Here is a 14,640-nt window from a genome sequence, read left to right as displayed (position 1 = left end):
TCTTCCTTAAGAAAATGCTATGAAAACTAGTTTTTCCATTGTTTTGATGAAATGCTTTGATTCTGATTAAACAGCATATGGCAAAGACACATTTTTCCATTGGAAAAAGTTTTTTGGAAAGTTTGATTTCCTCTTTTTGGATCTTATTTTAAGTTAGACTGCTAATTCCCTAAGTGAGGCCTTTCTTTTTGTCATATTTGTATAGACATTAAAAGGCAGGAATACTAGTGCTAAGCAGGATTTATCATCCTAATATGGTGCAGCTAATAAAAAATAGAGAGACAACAATATACTTAGGACCATACAGATTGAATCTGTTATTGGTTTGGGATTTTTTTTCAAGTGTAGCAATCAGCTGGCAAGCTGTGACTTTTGAACAAAACCTCTGTGGTAGTGTTTGCTGACTTAAAAAACCAAATATAATTCAGCGAGAACACTTCTGCTCTCTCTAAGTCCAGTGCTAAGGAATATAACTAAACACTGCTCAGTTCAAGTGAAAATTTTCTGGGAAGTTTTAATATGAAAAGTTCCATCTGAAAACCAAAATGTGGCAATTAAATTATTGATAGTATCAGTGATCTTTTGCTGTCCATATGGTAATGAACTCAAAGTTAGCAGCAGCATAAACTGTTAAAAAACCATTTATGTTGCTTTAGGGAAAGTATTCCACTGTACATCCTTACAAGAGTTAGGAATATATCAAAAGAAACTCTGGAGGCCTTGTCTCCATCCAACAGGAGCATCTGCTCCTGTTGGAGCAAAGGTGGTACTTCTCTACCTTGGCACCCTTGGGCTCCTTTGGGCTTTTGTCCCCTAGTTTCCCCTTTTCCCTTCCTTTCTCACTCTTCTACTAAAGATTCCTTTCTGCAGTGAACACAGCTCCAGGATCCACTCCTGCCCATTTTCTGTCTCTATTGCTGATCATCTCCTATATTATGCCTTTGACAGTAGGAAAGGATGATTTTTCATTCCAACTAATTACTATAGGTGTTGTTGCCCTACAGAGCTTATTATGGTGCCCCAGTTGTGCAACATCAATTCTTTGCCCATATAATTGATCCTCAGGGCCTTGTACCGTCTGTAAAAGACAAGTGGGCCAGCAGCCATCTTCACTGGTTCTTCAGTCTGCAGGGGTGGTGTATGGATGGCTCTCACGTGACTGTTGCTTTTCGTGGCTTTCTGAATACCTGGATTCTTTCAGTTGGAAGGCTGAACATCTGTGGCAGAGACATCTGGTAATAGTCCTTGTCTCTGACTGGAAGTAAGGAGGTGTGTGTTTTCTGGGTTTTTTTTCTACTTTTATTGGGTTTGGGATTGAAGGCATTTGAGACGATAGTTTGCGTTTAGACTCAGGTGTTTATTGTTTCTTAATAATGTTACAGCCTCATAGCTGTGAGTTTTGTAGTCTTTTATTAGTAAGGTACAAAATGGTTAACTATTTTTTGTTATAAGGTCTTTTAAGACTAAACTATCTAATTAAGAAATGACACCTAAATTATTTTCCCTTTAAACCCAATAACTGACCACAATAAGCTTGTAATGTGGACTTTTCTGTCTAATTACAAAATACTACTTAAACTTATGAAGAAGAAAGAAGAAGGTAAAGAAGAACAACTTGTTTCCATTCTAAAACTTGTATTTTGCTTCATGTTTATTACTATATTCTAAAACCTCAAACTCTGATTTTTCTACTTTGCTATATTACACACTTCTAACCATCTACACACTCATAATCCTAGTGCTATCAAATCACTTTTGGAAGTCTTCTCTACAGCCTCAGGTCAAATGCAGCATTCTCTTGTGAGTCTGTGCCTTTAAGCACAGAAAGTTTAAAATTCTCAGCATCTAGGGTTCTGGCAAGGAGGAACCCTCCATTGCATTCATGTTCTGTCCTTCCCTTTTGTCTGACCTCAGGATTTCCTCACCAACCTCATGCAAGGTGGCAATTCCCCTTTCTGGCTTTTTGGGTGGAGAGAGTGGATGATGTAGAGGAATATTTGACTTTTTCTTCTCTCTCTTAATTACACTTTCTGTGAGGTTTTTCTCAGCATTACTGTTTGGTAGTTACTTCCTTCTGTAGAGCAGGGGTACAGAGAAAAATTCCCCCCAAGAGCACCTTTGTGCCAAGTCTGAGGCCATGATGCTGTTACTGTTGTAGTAGTTGTCATCTGTAATCAGTTGATCCGTGTAGGTTTTTCAGAGACAGCAGAGGCAAAGACATCATTCTTCTTTGTTCAAGAATGGCTCTTTTAGTTAACAGACTCTGGGGAGAAACAAGTTTGTACACAAAAACCATGTTGTTTTTAACGGAGGCCTTCTCTCTGTTAGAATGGAATTAATGATTTCACTCATGCACAAGAAGGACAAACTAAATTTGCACAAACAGTTTAATTTTTGGCATTTCCTTAGCTGCTGACTGTATAACTTTTCAACACCCTTAATGATTTTTTAATATACCTTTTGTGTGGAGTACCTATCTGGAACCATAAGTGAGAAGAACAGATAGTAATAAATGACTACCTAGCCACATGCCTGTTCTGCTTTTTCTGTCATGACAGAGTCATCTGAGTCTAATCAGATTCATGTCATTACAAAAATAGTTTTTCAAAGCAGCTTACTTTGCTGTACTTTGCTGTACTTTTAGGCTATTGTTTAAGTGTCTTTTTTTAATTTTCAGATACTCTCATATCACCCTTGGCACTCAACTAATTCCTAACTTGGATTATGAGTTTTGGAAGCATTGTTAGGGCTTTTTTAGGATTTCACGAAATACTAATGTAGGAGGCATTCATGTTCAAGTACGTCCTGTCCAGCTAAAGGTTACTGTCTTTTCTATGTGAAGAAGCTGAGCTAACTTAGTGCTGTAGCTTGCAGTTCAAAGTTAAGTAATTCTGATGCCTGGATGCCAGGGGCACACCCTGCATTCCAATTCATTTATGAAGCTTGGTGTTCCTTTATTAAATCCTGAAGAAATTCGGATTTTTCCCATATTCCAAGCTTAATTTTGTAAGCAGTAACATAAAGACACTCTAGTCCCTCAATCACTGGAGTAGCGCAACAGAGAAGTTTTTGTGTTCTCAGTTTCAAAGTCCTACTCATGGTCAGCAATAAAGGGCATTCATTGCTGAATCTCAGTTATATCTGAGGTATCTAAGCCTTTCTGCTCTTCAGAGGGCAGTTCCTGTTAAAGTGTGAGAAAGTCAGTGCTACACTGTCACAGTGAGAGGCTTTGGGAGCGTGATGATGTGCATGCATGGGATACATGCCATGGATAGGGCACTTGGAGGACTTGACCAGGGGCAGCGAAGTTGCTGCAATATTCAATAAATCTTTGGAAATGTTTTGGTTTCTTGCGTATTGTACCTAATCACCGTTGTGAACAGGGAGGTCAAGAGTGCGCAGCCCAATGCACTCTGGATTGCAAATGTGGTAGGCCATAGTTTAGATCTTGGCCAACTTCATCCCATTCTCTGTCCCAGAGATACAAAAGATGAAATTTTTCAGGAGCAATACATGGCTGGAATAAGGCCAGGCCCTGGGAAACAAACTATAGGATATGGACATTGTGCAGAAAACTGGAAAAAATATTGCTTCTTTTTTCTGTTCTTGAGAAACTGGGGCATCCCTGAGTAATACTTTGGGAGGAAAGAGAAATTTTCTGACAATTGGAACAGTAATGGTCCAGAATTACGATCACTACAGTAAAATTACATTGTGCCCTCGCATTTTTCTCTTCACGCATTCTTTCTTTCTTTTAGAAGAAGTACAAAAATCAAGAAAAACATAATTATCTAGCGTCCAGAATAGATGCATGCTAGTCAGCACCACTGTCAGGATTTTACTCATGACTCCACTGCTGACTTGCTGTGTATTGCTAAATGGTCCATCTAAGAGTTCTGCCTGCTGGAATAGCAGAGCCATCCCTCCCAGAAGCCTTTGCCTTATGTGTCCTCATTTTTCTCAAAAAAAAAAAAAAAAAAAAAAAAAAATCAGCATTAGAAACAAAAAGGCTCTTTTAGCAATCAGAAAAATCCCTGTGCCTGTTAGTAATTGGGAGTCTTGTTGCCTGGTTGGCAGAAAAGAGCATCTTCACCCTAGTGTTTTGGCAAAATCCCACCTGACTCAGTCTGTTTGCTGTCCTCGGGGTTCTCTTTGGGATGTGACACCAGCTCTCTGGGCCGTTATGGACCCGTGAACAGCACTGGTGCTTAGTAAAGAGACTGACTCGGGTATCATGTGTAGCATGCAAAGGGGAGCACTGAGCTGCATGAATTGGCTGTCCTAGAAACACTTCTCAATCCCTCAGTGACTTCCATGGGGCTGCTCAAAAGGCTTGATGGCTGCTTTCTTTTCAGGCCTCCATTTGAGAATCCACTGACTCTGCTAGCTAGACAGACTGGGAAGGCGAGGGATGGTCCTACCTTAGCTTCTGCAAAACATATATTTATAACCCTCCTGGGGATGGCCACTGTTCCTCTCCAGCTGGTTGATCCAGTTACAAAACTGGAAGCCTCCTTCGATTTTGGTTGACCAATTTAAGCAAATAGCCAACACACCCATGTAGTACGAGGAGGGGCTCAGGAATGTAAAATAATGAATATTCTCCATCAAGTTTTTATTCTTAGTGATGATGCCACTGTGCTACTTATGTTTTAAAATTTCAATTATTAAAGTTGCATTTATAGTGATGTTTCTCCTCTCTTTCAAAGGCTATCTAATATTGATTTTGCAGGGGTGTTGAGTTGGAGAAACCTGTTTCATAGAAATAATTTTATAAAAATAAATTTTTTAGGAAGTTTTATTTTGTATTTCTTTGGTGGAGAATATTTCAAATCTATGCAGAAAATCTTGACAGTTAAATGTTTTCCATGTAAAATATTAGTAACACAAAACATTATATTTTCAGAAAAAAACCTCAACACATTTTTGACCCATCTTTATAAATCTTTTTTTCAATGTCACTTTATTATGTTTAATTTGCTTTATAATTAATTGTCATTCTTCTTGGCTTACAAGGTAAGCATCTTTTTTGGTTGTCCTTTTAATATGGAAATATTTTAGCCATGATCTAAAATAATTTTATTTTCCAAAGAGGAAAAATATAATTTATATATCAGCTATCCAAAAATGCATGAGCTAAAAGTATACAGGCCACATGCAGCACCAAGTAGAAGTATACAGCCTGTTTATCAAGGCTTTTCTAAACTTTCCCTGGGAAGAAAATGTATTTTGGAATTATTTGTCTTATTGGTTTCTCTGATTTAAAGCTTCTGAATTCAAAATTAAGCAGATGGAGTGGAGTTGCACCAATTGTATTTATAACTGTTCTTTTCTTAATAGTCCCAGCATTTCATGTGTCCCCCCTTATTTACTTCAGAATATGCCAAATGCATCACTGCCTCTTTTCTGGCATTGCAGGAATGCAGGATTTCAATTACCTCAGCAGCAACTGCTTTGAAATCACAGTGGAGCTTAGCTGTGAAAAATTCCCACCTGAAGAAACTCTGAAGGGCTACTGGGAGGACAACAAGAACTCTCTTATAAATTACATTGAGCAGGTAACAGAGAAGAGGATGGCAAAACCAGTTATTGTGCATAAAGCTTCTAAACTTTGTGCTTTGTGAACATCTAATTCAAAATATCATATTAATCTAGATGTTGCTTTAATTCTATTTGTCTCTGTGGTGGTAATTCCTGTGTGGTATTTTTAAATAAGTGGAAGAAGAGTGGAAAAAGATGCATTTGCAGTATAGAATCCTTCTCAGCCTACTTAAGCTGTTACAGACATTTAATTTAAATTATTTGTGTTGAGTTCCTCAGTGAAAAAAAATACAAATCTCCATAGTCTATGACTGACTCCCCCAGTGCTGGTGTGTGTGCTCAGAGAGATGGATTGCCCTCTGCAGATATTCCAGTGTGTGTGCAGACGTGGGATGGACCATTCTGTGGAGGTACAGGGACCTGGGCAGCTGGATTAGACCATAGAGAATTTCTGAAATCTGAATATTGTAGTTAAAAGTTACAAATAAATCTGATATCATTAGTGGTTGCACACCTGAGATTGTGAAATGAGAAACACACTTTGTTAGCAGAGCCCATCAATTAATACATTCATTTATTTAAGGACTTAATTATGCAGAAATGCTTCAGTTACCCAGAAATCTGAAATATTTGAATATTTGAAGTGTTATCCTGTTGCATTAAAACATTATCTGTAGGCTGAGGAAAAAGCTGTACGTGTCCTGCAGGTTTTTACCCATTCTTTATGGAATCCACCTCAAATTTTTCAGCTCCTCTGCACAGGGGTTAATTTTCTCTGGCTCATGGAAAGCTATGTTGTCACTGCGTTTTCAAAATTGCTCATGTATAAGATACTATTTTGCCAACTTCCTCTGCTCCTGCAGAGCTACTGGCTTTATCCTTGAAGTTCAGATGGTCTGTTTGGCATTGGTTTTCATCTTCTTGCAGGATAAGATGACCAGGTCTATCCTCCAGCTCCCCTGGGAGTGCTGAGGACAGAGCAAATATGTAATTTCTGCTTTTCTGAGGCTTCTCCCACAGTGTATATTAGAGGAATCTGAACTAAAATTCAGCAGCCGAATGCACCATATAGGTTCATAAAAGGGAACGCCAATATCTCAAAATAAAACTCAGGATCCACAAGCCTTTTCAAAGGACAGGGAATCTGGGAGAAGCCTGAACTTTTACAGTACTTTGCTGCTTTGTTTCCAAGCTCACAGAGAGGTGCATTTCCACAGAGGTTCCCAACATCCCCTCATCCCCAGCACCAAGAATTCCCCATTTCTGGACATGAAAAGGCAGTTGATCCTATCTCTTCTGAAGAGTTTGCTTTCGGACTGTGCTTAAGATACAATGCCAGGACTGGTCTCTCCGCACGCTGAGATCATATCAGTCTTTTAATTTCATATATACTGGGAGCAGACAGTTAAGGTGCTGGGACTGTTACCTGGAGCATGACGGAGCAAGGACATGACCCACTACTGCCCTTCTCCCACAGGCCAGGAGGGAGTATTCTGACTCTCGGTGGTCCCAGCTCACAGAACTGGATGTTTGAGGTGCACAAGAGAAAGCTCAAGCATCTCACAGAGGGATTGCCCACTGAAGTCCAAGTGACTGCATTTACTTTGCTAATGCTTCACCTTAAAGGAATTATCTCATTAGCTCTACATTCTTACAGTTGGTAAAACTTTAAAGAAAAGGTTTCTGTAGGCCGTTCTTTCAGAGCTTTTCTGTGCATTCATTAATCCCCAATATGACAAAGATTTGCAAGTGAATGTTTACAGGTATTATGACTTGCTGTGTATTTCTGAGAATTACTTGCATTGAACAGATATATTATTATAACTACCTGGTGAATTATTTTTCCTCTTCATTCCCTGTTCCATTATGATATTTAGTATTTATCATTGATAGTGGTCAGCCTGTAGACTGTGGGGTTCATAGCATGCTTTGTTAGATATATCAATAGGTGTTCCATTGCCAAAGTCCACCATCTTTTCTTAAGAAGTTTTTATTTACCATTTGTTGGTGACCTTATTTATTTTAGATTCATCGAGGAGTGAAGGGGTTTGTTAAAGATCTTCAGGGCAATCCAATAGCAAATGCTACAATTTCTGTGGAGGGAATAAGCCATGATGTTACATCAGGTGAGTGGGGTACCTCAGCAGTGCTTCTCCTTGGCTTGGCAACCTGCAGCCATTTCACATCTTTTTAACTGCAGTTTTAAGGGAGCAGAAGTTTGAAAACAGGACGGTACTTTGTACCTCAAGAAGTTTGTTGCGTTGAGGATTTCACAAATCTTTCACTTGTGTTTTGCTCTCAGAGTAGCTGAGACTGGTTTTTTTACTTCATGGATCTCTGATGTAAATTGGTTCGGGTGGCTCTTGGTTATTAATGCTCTAGGTCTGTCTTCTGATTTGTGAAGCAAATAGTGTTTCACAGCTCTGACAGGATTTAAAGCCCTGTCAACAGTGCTGCTTTCAGTTTGAAGGCTAAATTTTAGTCCAAAAGTGTTATATTTTTTACAATGCAATCATACCTTTTGGTACATAAATTCTTGACAGATTTCCAATTTACATAACTTCCTTCAGCAAAGATAAATTCTCTCTGCTGTTTACAATTACGTGATGTTTTTTCAGAAGGGTGATTCTAAAAGATGAAAGCATTATGTTGGTTGGTGTTGACAGAAAATGACGTGTCACGTCTTCAGTGATCATATGCTTTGTTCTAGGAATGAGTTCAGAAGGTAGCTTGCACAGTGTGCCAACTTTCAGCCTTCCCTATACACCTACGCTCTCCTATCCTGAATGACATTTTTTGATTTGCAAAAGATAGCAATTAGAAAAACAATAAGTAAATGTCACTGCTTTATGCATAAGTCATTTTCTTGATGATATGTCTCACCATACTGTCACAGAAATGCAGAATATTATGGAACAGGACTGGGAAAATATTCAGTCACCTCTGATTTGCATTTGCACATCACCTGCAAAGAGACCACCAGCACTTCTGCCAAGCAGGACAGCAGTCTGTGAAAACATTAGTTACCTTCTGTCATTGTAAACAAGGAGGCAAAATGTATAGAGATTGGAAATAAATTGTTAGGCATAATAAAAAAGGAATAAACTGTGCAAAGAGGTATTTGAGAGAGAGGAGCTCATGCTTCTATGATACAAAAATTGCATCTAATCATAAATCTTTTTACATCATTGTGTGTATAAGACTAAAAGTCATGTATTGTCAAAACAGGGATGAAAACAAGTACTTGAATATTAGCACAGTCAAAATGAGGGAGAAATATTCTTTGGCTTTTCTCCTGCTTCTTTATTCAAGAGTTGAAATTCTGCTTTGTTCCAGTGACAGAAATTAGAATAGATCATTACTGTAGTTCTACAGCATTTTTTTCCCATTCTGTTTTATGAAGAGAAAAATCTGGGAACAACTGGACTGACTACTGACATTTTTTTGACCTTGCAAATAGCAGATATTTAAGTAATTTTTTCCTTTGTACACTATGTAGCTGCAGATGTGGTGAAAAAGCATTTAAGGGACTAGTACAAAGACCATGGCCAAATCTTCTAAATGGCACTGCTAGCTGAACTTGAGAATAGCTCTGCAATGTTTTCTGGAGGTAGAGCAAATAAAATTATTAGCCTGTGACAGATTAGATAATTGCCTACTGCTGGTGCAGGGAAGATCTGAGTCTTTGTGAAAATGCAATAGGGTCATTTCTAGAGAAGATGATGATGAATTTTGATTCTGTGACTGGAAAAGATAATCTGTAGTAACAGTGTAGTAAGAGCCTATCTTTGACTGGAGTGGATCAAGCTTCCATTTCTTTATTTCTCTGAACCAAAGAAAAAACCCTTGACAATGACTGGATACTGAAACATGTAGGTAATGGTGCTTCAAGGGTGATAAACATGCAATATTCTAGGAAATTATGATTTATAGCTTTTTCTGAAAGATGAGAAAGGTAGTCCCACTTATTTAAATTTGATGAGAATAAAATTTATTTACACTTGGATTATCAGAATACCGAGGAACATTAAAAATCTGTATCACATTTCAAACAGAATCTCTGACACTTAGCAGGGACTTTACATTGGCTGGGGGGTGCTTCTAAAGTGGAATAATGTCCCATATTGTCCTTTTCTTCAGTGTAATGGAGAGCCTTCAGCCTCAGCAGGCATAATCTTTCATGGGGGCTCCAGCACAACTTCAAAACTTAAATTTTTTTTGATTACATGAAAGGAAGCATATATAATACACACATATATATATATATATATATATATACAGCTTTTACTGAAGGAAAGAAGAAGGAAGAAAGAAGGAAGACTACTTTCAGGCAGTCAAAAAGAAAGCACTGACAGGAATATAAAAGACTGACATATGAGCCTTTCTTCTTAGCTGTGTAATTAATCTTATACATATTTATTTGGGTCCTTTTCTTCTTCTTTTCAGCCAAGGATGGTGATTACTGGAGATTGCTTGTGCCTGGAAATTACAAAGTTACGGCCTCAGCACCAGGCTATCTAGCAATAACTAAAAAAGTGGCTGTGCCCTTCAGCCCTGCTGTTGTGGTAAGTGCTCACCACTTGTGTTTGTTTATCACCTATTATACATTTAAAAGTCCCCTTTTCCTTTGCAGTGTAAATGTAAGCAGGAGGTGATTTTTCAGAATATTCCAGAACATGTTAATTTAGAAAGTCTGGAAATTACTCTTCCAGCACTTGATATACCAGCCAGTGAGAGTAATGTCCCTGTAAACTCATTTAATCTCTTAGCATTCTTATTTATAATAAAAAGACACGGAGAAGGGTAATATTGAGATAACATGTTATTAGTACATGTCTGAATAGCCAATCAGAATATTATAGAATATCTTTTAATAGCACAACATAAAAACTAAGGGTTGTTGAGGTTTTGATTGAGACATATTTATATTTAATTTGTCAAATGAGTACCTGCTCAGGTTAAAACCAGTGGCCAGCTTTGTGCACAAGGGTAGCAATGGGCCACTGCTTTGCATAGATATCCAGTATGTGAGGTTAATAAGACCTACACTGCATCTAAGGTTTCAGAAGCATTTTTAATTCACTCTCTGAACAGATGTGGAGGAATTTAAAATAAATGCTATTTCACTAGTGTGAATCACATGTTAAGATATATTAAAGGAAGAAGTTTTTTACAGAAGGGGTCGTAAAGTTCTGGAATGGTCTGCCCGGGGAGGTGTTGGAGTCACCATCCCTGGATGTGGCACTTGGTGCCATGGTTTAGTTGAGGTCCTAGGGCATGGGTTGGACTCAATGATCTTTAGGTCTCTTCCAACCTAGTCATTCTGTGAATTCTGTGAATTCTGTGAAACTAGCACATTGTATCTACATTAATGAGCCATGTGTTAGGAAAAGCTCTCTAGATCTTTTTGATGACATAAAATGGAATGCATGTTTTGATATGCTGGGGTCTGCAGTTCTAGGTGCTAGGTGAGATTAGCTTAGCTTGTTAGAGAATGGAGCACTTAAGAGTTGGACTTGATGACCCTTGTGGGTCCCTTCCAACTCAGAATACTCTGTGATTTGTGTTGGCAATATGCTGTTGATACTTTTTATAATATGCTCTATGATTTATGTGGCTGGCTATTACTCAGTTTTAATTTCATTGGCCCATATTTTCTGAAATTTTTAGTCAAGTCAAATACAAGTGGACAGATGTCTGGTTCTTTAGGAAATTTTGTTCACCTGTGTGTATTTTTAGATAAGTTATTGTGCTGATATACTAGTATTGCACATACTTAAATCGGCTTTGAGACACTTACGAATAAACCCAGCCTGAACCAGAAGGTACCTCTCTAAGCTCTATGTTTGTGTTAAGCATCTTCTTTCATTAAATGACTCTTAAAAGCCTAACTATTCTCTATCTGTAAGTCTTATTGATGTTTTTGATTGTTTCTCTTAATCAGGTTGATTTTGAACTGGAGTCATTGTCTGAAAGAAAAGAAGAGGAAAAAGAAGAGTTGATGGAGTGGTGGAAGATGATGTCAGAAACACTAAATTTTTAAATAAGGATTCTGGCTTTACAGCTTTTAATCTATTATATGTTGACTTAGTATAATGTACTGTGGAAACTCCCTATATTCTAGATTTTGTGCACTTCACAATAATTAACTTTGAATTTTTCAGTCATCTTTTGATTAATATGATTACAAATAACTACTAGCCTCCTAGGTAGATAAATAAGTTATTAATTTTCTTTCATATTATTATAGAAAATTTACTCTTCTATAAAATCAGAAGAAATGAATGAATATGCAGCCTATATGACAGTAAAATCTGTTGTGTATTATTTGCAAGTTCAGAATATGTAGGTTAACACTTGATTTTAAAAAAGAAATATGCTCTAGTCGATTACTGATATTGCCAGAAATATTTGACAGTGCATAGTGGTAGACAGTGCTCTTTACTGAGTTCTATAATGGATGTTATTGAAAAGATTTATAATAACAGTGTGTGGTGAAATAATGTTTTACAAGGATTAAAATTCAGTATAATACTTTGTATGTCTCTGGTGTTGGAGCTATTTAAATATGTAAGAAACACAAACTGACTTCATTTTAGTAACAAGAAAGAATCTGCTTAAATTCTTTAATAAAAGATGGCATAGCATGAATTCAGGAAAAAGCCGAGCTTTATTCCTTAAACAGGTGATAATGTTTGAAGATCAAGTTTTAATTATTTCTCATCACTTGTTAAACAAATTAGAAATTCTGAGTGGAAGAAGAGCTAGTGCATCTCATTTATATGCTGCTTGTGTTTGTTTTACGGCAAGAAAAGAATCATTTCAGGTGAAGTCTGTTTTAATTAAATAATTACCTTTTCAATCTTTACTTGTAACATTGATGTCTAGATAATCAGCTAAAAGTTCATCTTTTCACTGAAGGCTATCAAAATATTACCATTTAGACAACTGGAATTCTACTGAGATTGTATTTTTAGTGTTGCAAGTCAAGAATGGATTTGTTTCAAGCTCTGTTTCTGCTGCTGGCTAGTGTTATCTAAAACTAGAAACAAGACAGATAAGTGAAACTTTTTTCAGTGTGGTGAAATTTTCAGAAAATTGTTGACGGTGATACAAAAGCAATTTTGATTTAAAACAATTCTTTTTGGTCCCTTTTTAGTTTTTTATACTTTGATTAGCATGCTATAGTATTTTGGCCAAGATGAGTGAAATTTGCAGAGCCAGAGAATACACATGGACCACAGTAGGTGCAAGTTTGGTATAATTCTTCGGAAGTGACTCCTGGTATGCTATTTGAGATAAGCTAAGCATTTCATCTGTTTGAAAGCTTACATATATTGCTAGTCTATTTTAATTCAAGATCAGATATTTGATATAGATTTCCTTCCTCTGTTTCTTTAATACCAGTCTCTGTGTTTTGATTAGCATATTATTTTAGCTGATGCTCGTTCTGAACCAATCAAGAGCAGACTATCACACTCCTGCTGTAAGTGAAAAATCACATATTCAGGGGTAGGATCCAAATTTACCTCCTTTGGGTATTTAAAAATTTACTGCAAATACTGTTTTCTGAGAATTTTAAATTCTTTAATAAAAATAGCACTTGATCCTTTTAAGGAACAGGCTTAAGGTTTGACATACAATGGTAAACTGAACAGCAATAAAAAAGCATAAACTTTCTCTCTCTGATGAAGAGTTTGTGATGTAACCTGCAGCTCATTGGGGTTGTAGATGTTTGACTCCAAATTTCAGAGGAAATTTACGTAATATAAATCATTATATAGTGATGAGCTTTGAATCTCTATTGCAATGAAAAACCCCAGTGGCAAATAAAGAATCTTATCTGAATGTGTCTTAATAACACCTTGTGGCTAGCTGTGCACAAGAACATGCATAAAGGATGCCTGGTTACACCAAATTGGGTGTCTATGACAATTTGAAAGGCCAAGATGTGGCACAGAACACATTCTGTGTCTGTGAGTAATGATCCTTTTTTTAAATTGAACCGGGTGAAGTTGAAGTAAATGGTATAAAAATTAATTATAACAAGATGTTGCTGTCAAATGGCAAATGGCTACAGGAATGTAAACTAATGTAATAAGGCAAGTGTATATTTGTACAGAACAACCTGGTCTGCCTCTTTCAATCCTAAGAATTTCAATCCAAATGACACTTCTTCATGGTACGATGCCTGTCATGCATCCAGTCTTCTTGTGGCATAGTTAGTGCAGACATTACATCAAGGTGAGCTCATAACAGGTTTCTAATCCACACCTGTGTGATGTGTGTGAGATCCTCTGGTCTACTGTTTCATGCATTTGCAATTAAATGTGGTGTCCCTTAAGTGATCTGTTTGTTGTGCTCTAGATGACTGCTTGCTATTATTGTGTTGAGAAAAGATTAAAGTGATTAAATGTTACAGCACCAGAACCACTGCCACTGTTCTTGCTCTAGGTAAACATCTTTAAGAAAAGCATAGCCAGGACTCTCAATAAATTAATTCATTATGTAGCTTGCTGAGCTGAGCTGTGTTGTAGGACTGTGTATGTTTAATGGAAGATTAAAGTGTTAAGTGATGCTGAGCTTTTGGTTAAAAAGGCACATGCTGTACTATTGTACAATAAATCTACAGTTTTATTTAAAATGTAAAATGTGTGAATAATTTGCAGGTTCAAAATGTGACCTCTTTGGTTGTGCATGTCTGCAAAGTATGCCATAAACCTCCTTAGTGAGTGTGTATGACAATTAATTCGCTGTTTGAACAGAGAAAGGAGGACAGAATTACTGCTGATATCTCGAGAGCCATCCACAGCTCCTTAACTTTGTGCCAGAAGCTACTCCTTTTGGAGTATACATCCTTCTGAGCACTTCTCCCATGGAGACTTTCAAGTCAAATAAGGGACATTAATAAGATGCTCTGCCTCCGTGCAGGGTTGGTGCAGACAGGGCATACACTTCCGTGTGTCTGTCTTACAGTGTTTACAAATCTTTTTCTGTGTTGATTCTTAGGATTAGAAAGCACATTGTGCAGCGTGTTTGCAAATCTGTGGTACTACACATTCCTTATAACTGCAGGGGTCGGGATTATAGAAAAACAGA

General features: G+C 37.2%; 1 protein-coding gene across 1 annotated transcript in view; it reads left to right on the top strand.

Moving 5' to 3' along the window:
- CPE (carboxypeptidase E) overlaps positions 1 to 14,192 on the top strand; it is a 56,868-nt gene extending 42,676 nt beyond the window's left edge. The window contains exons 6-9 of the mRNA XM_068187148.1: positions 5,419 to 5,558; positions 7,568 to 7,667; positions 9,988 to 10,106; positions 11,486 to 14,192. Of these exons, the coding sequence (XP_068043249.1) occupies positions 5,419 to 5,558; positions 7,568 to 7,667; positions 9,988 to 10,106; positions 11,486 to 11,584 (458 nt within the window). The 3' untranslated portion in view covers positions 11,585 to 14,192. The remainder of the gene's footprint in view (positions 1 to 5,418; positions 5,559 to 7,567; positions 7,668 to 9,987; positions 10,107 to 11,485) is intronic.
- Positions 14,193 to 14,640: the final 448 nt, after the last annotated feature.

This window comes from Anomalospiza imberbis, chromosome 4 (genome assembly GCF_031753505.1).
Source record: "Anomalospiza imberbis isolate Cuckoo-Finch-1a 21T00152 chromosome 4, ASM3175350v1, whole genome shotgun sequence".
In the NCBI taxonomy this organism is placed as follows: Eukaryota; Metazoa; Chordata; class Aves; order Passeriformes; family Viduidae; genus Anomalospiza; species Anomalospiza imberbis.
The sequence above is the reverse complement of the archived record's forward strand: the minus strand, read 5'-3'. Positions and strand labels throughout refer to the sequence as shown.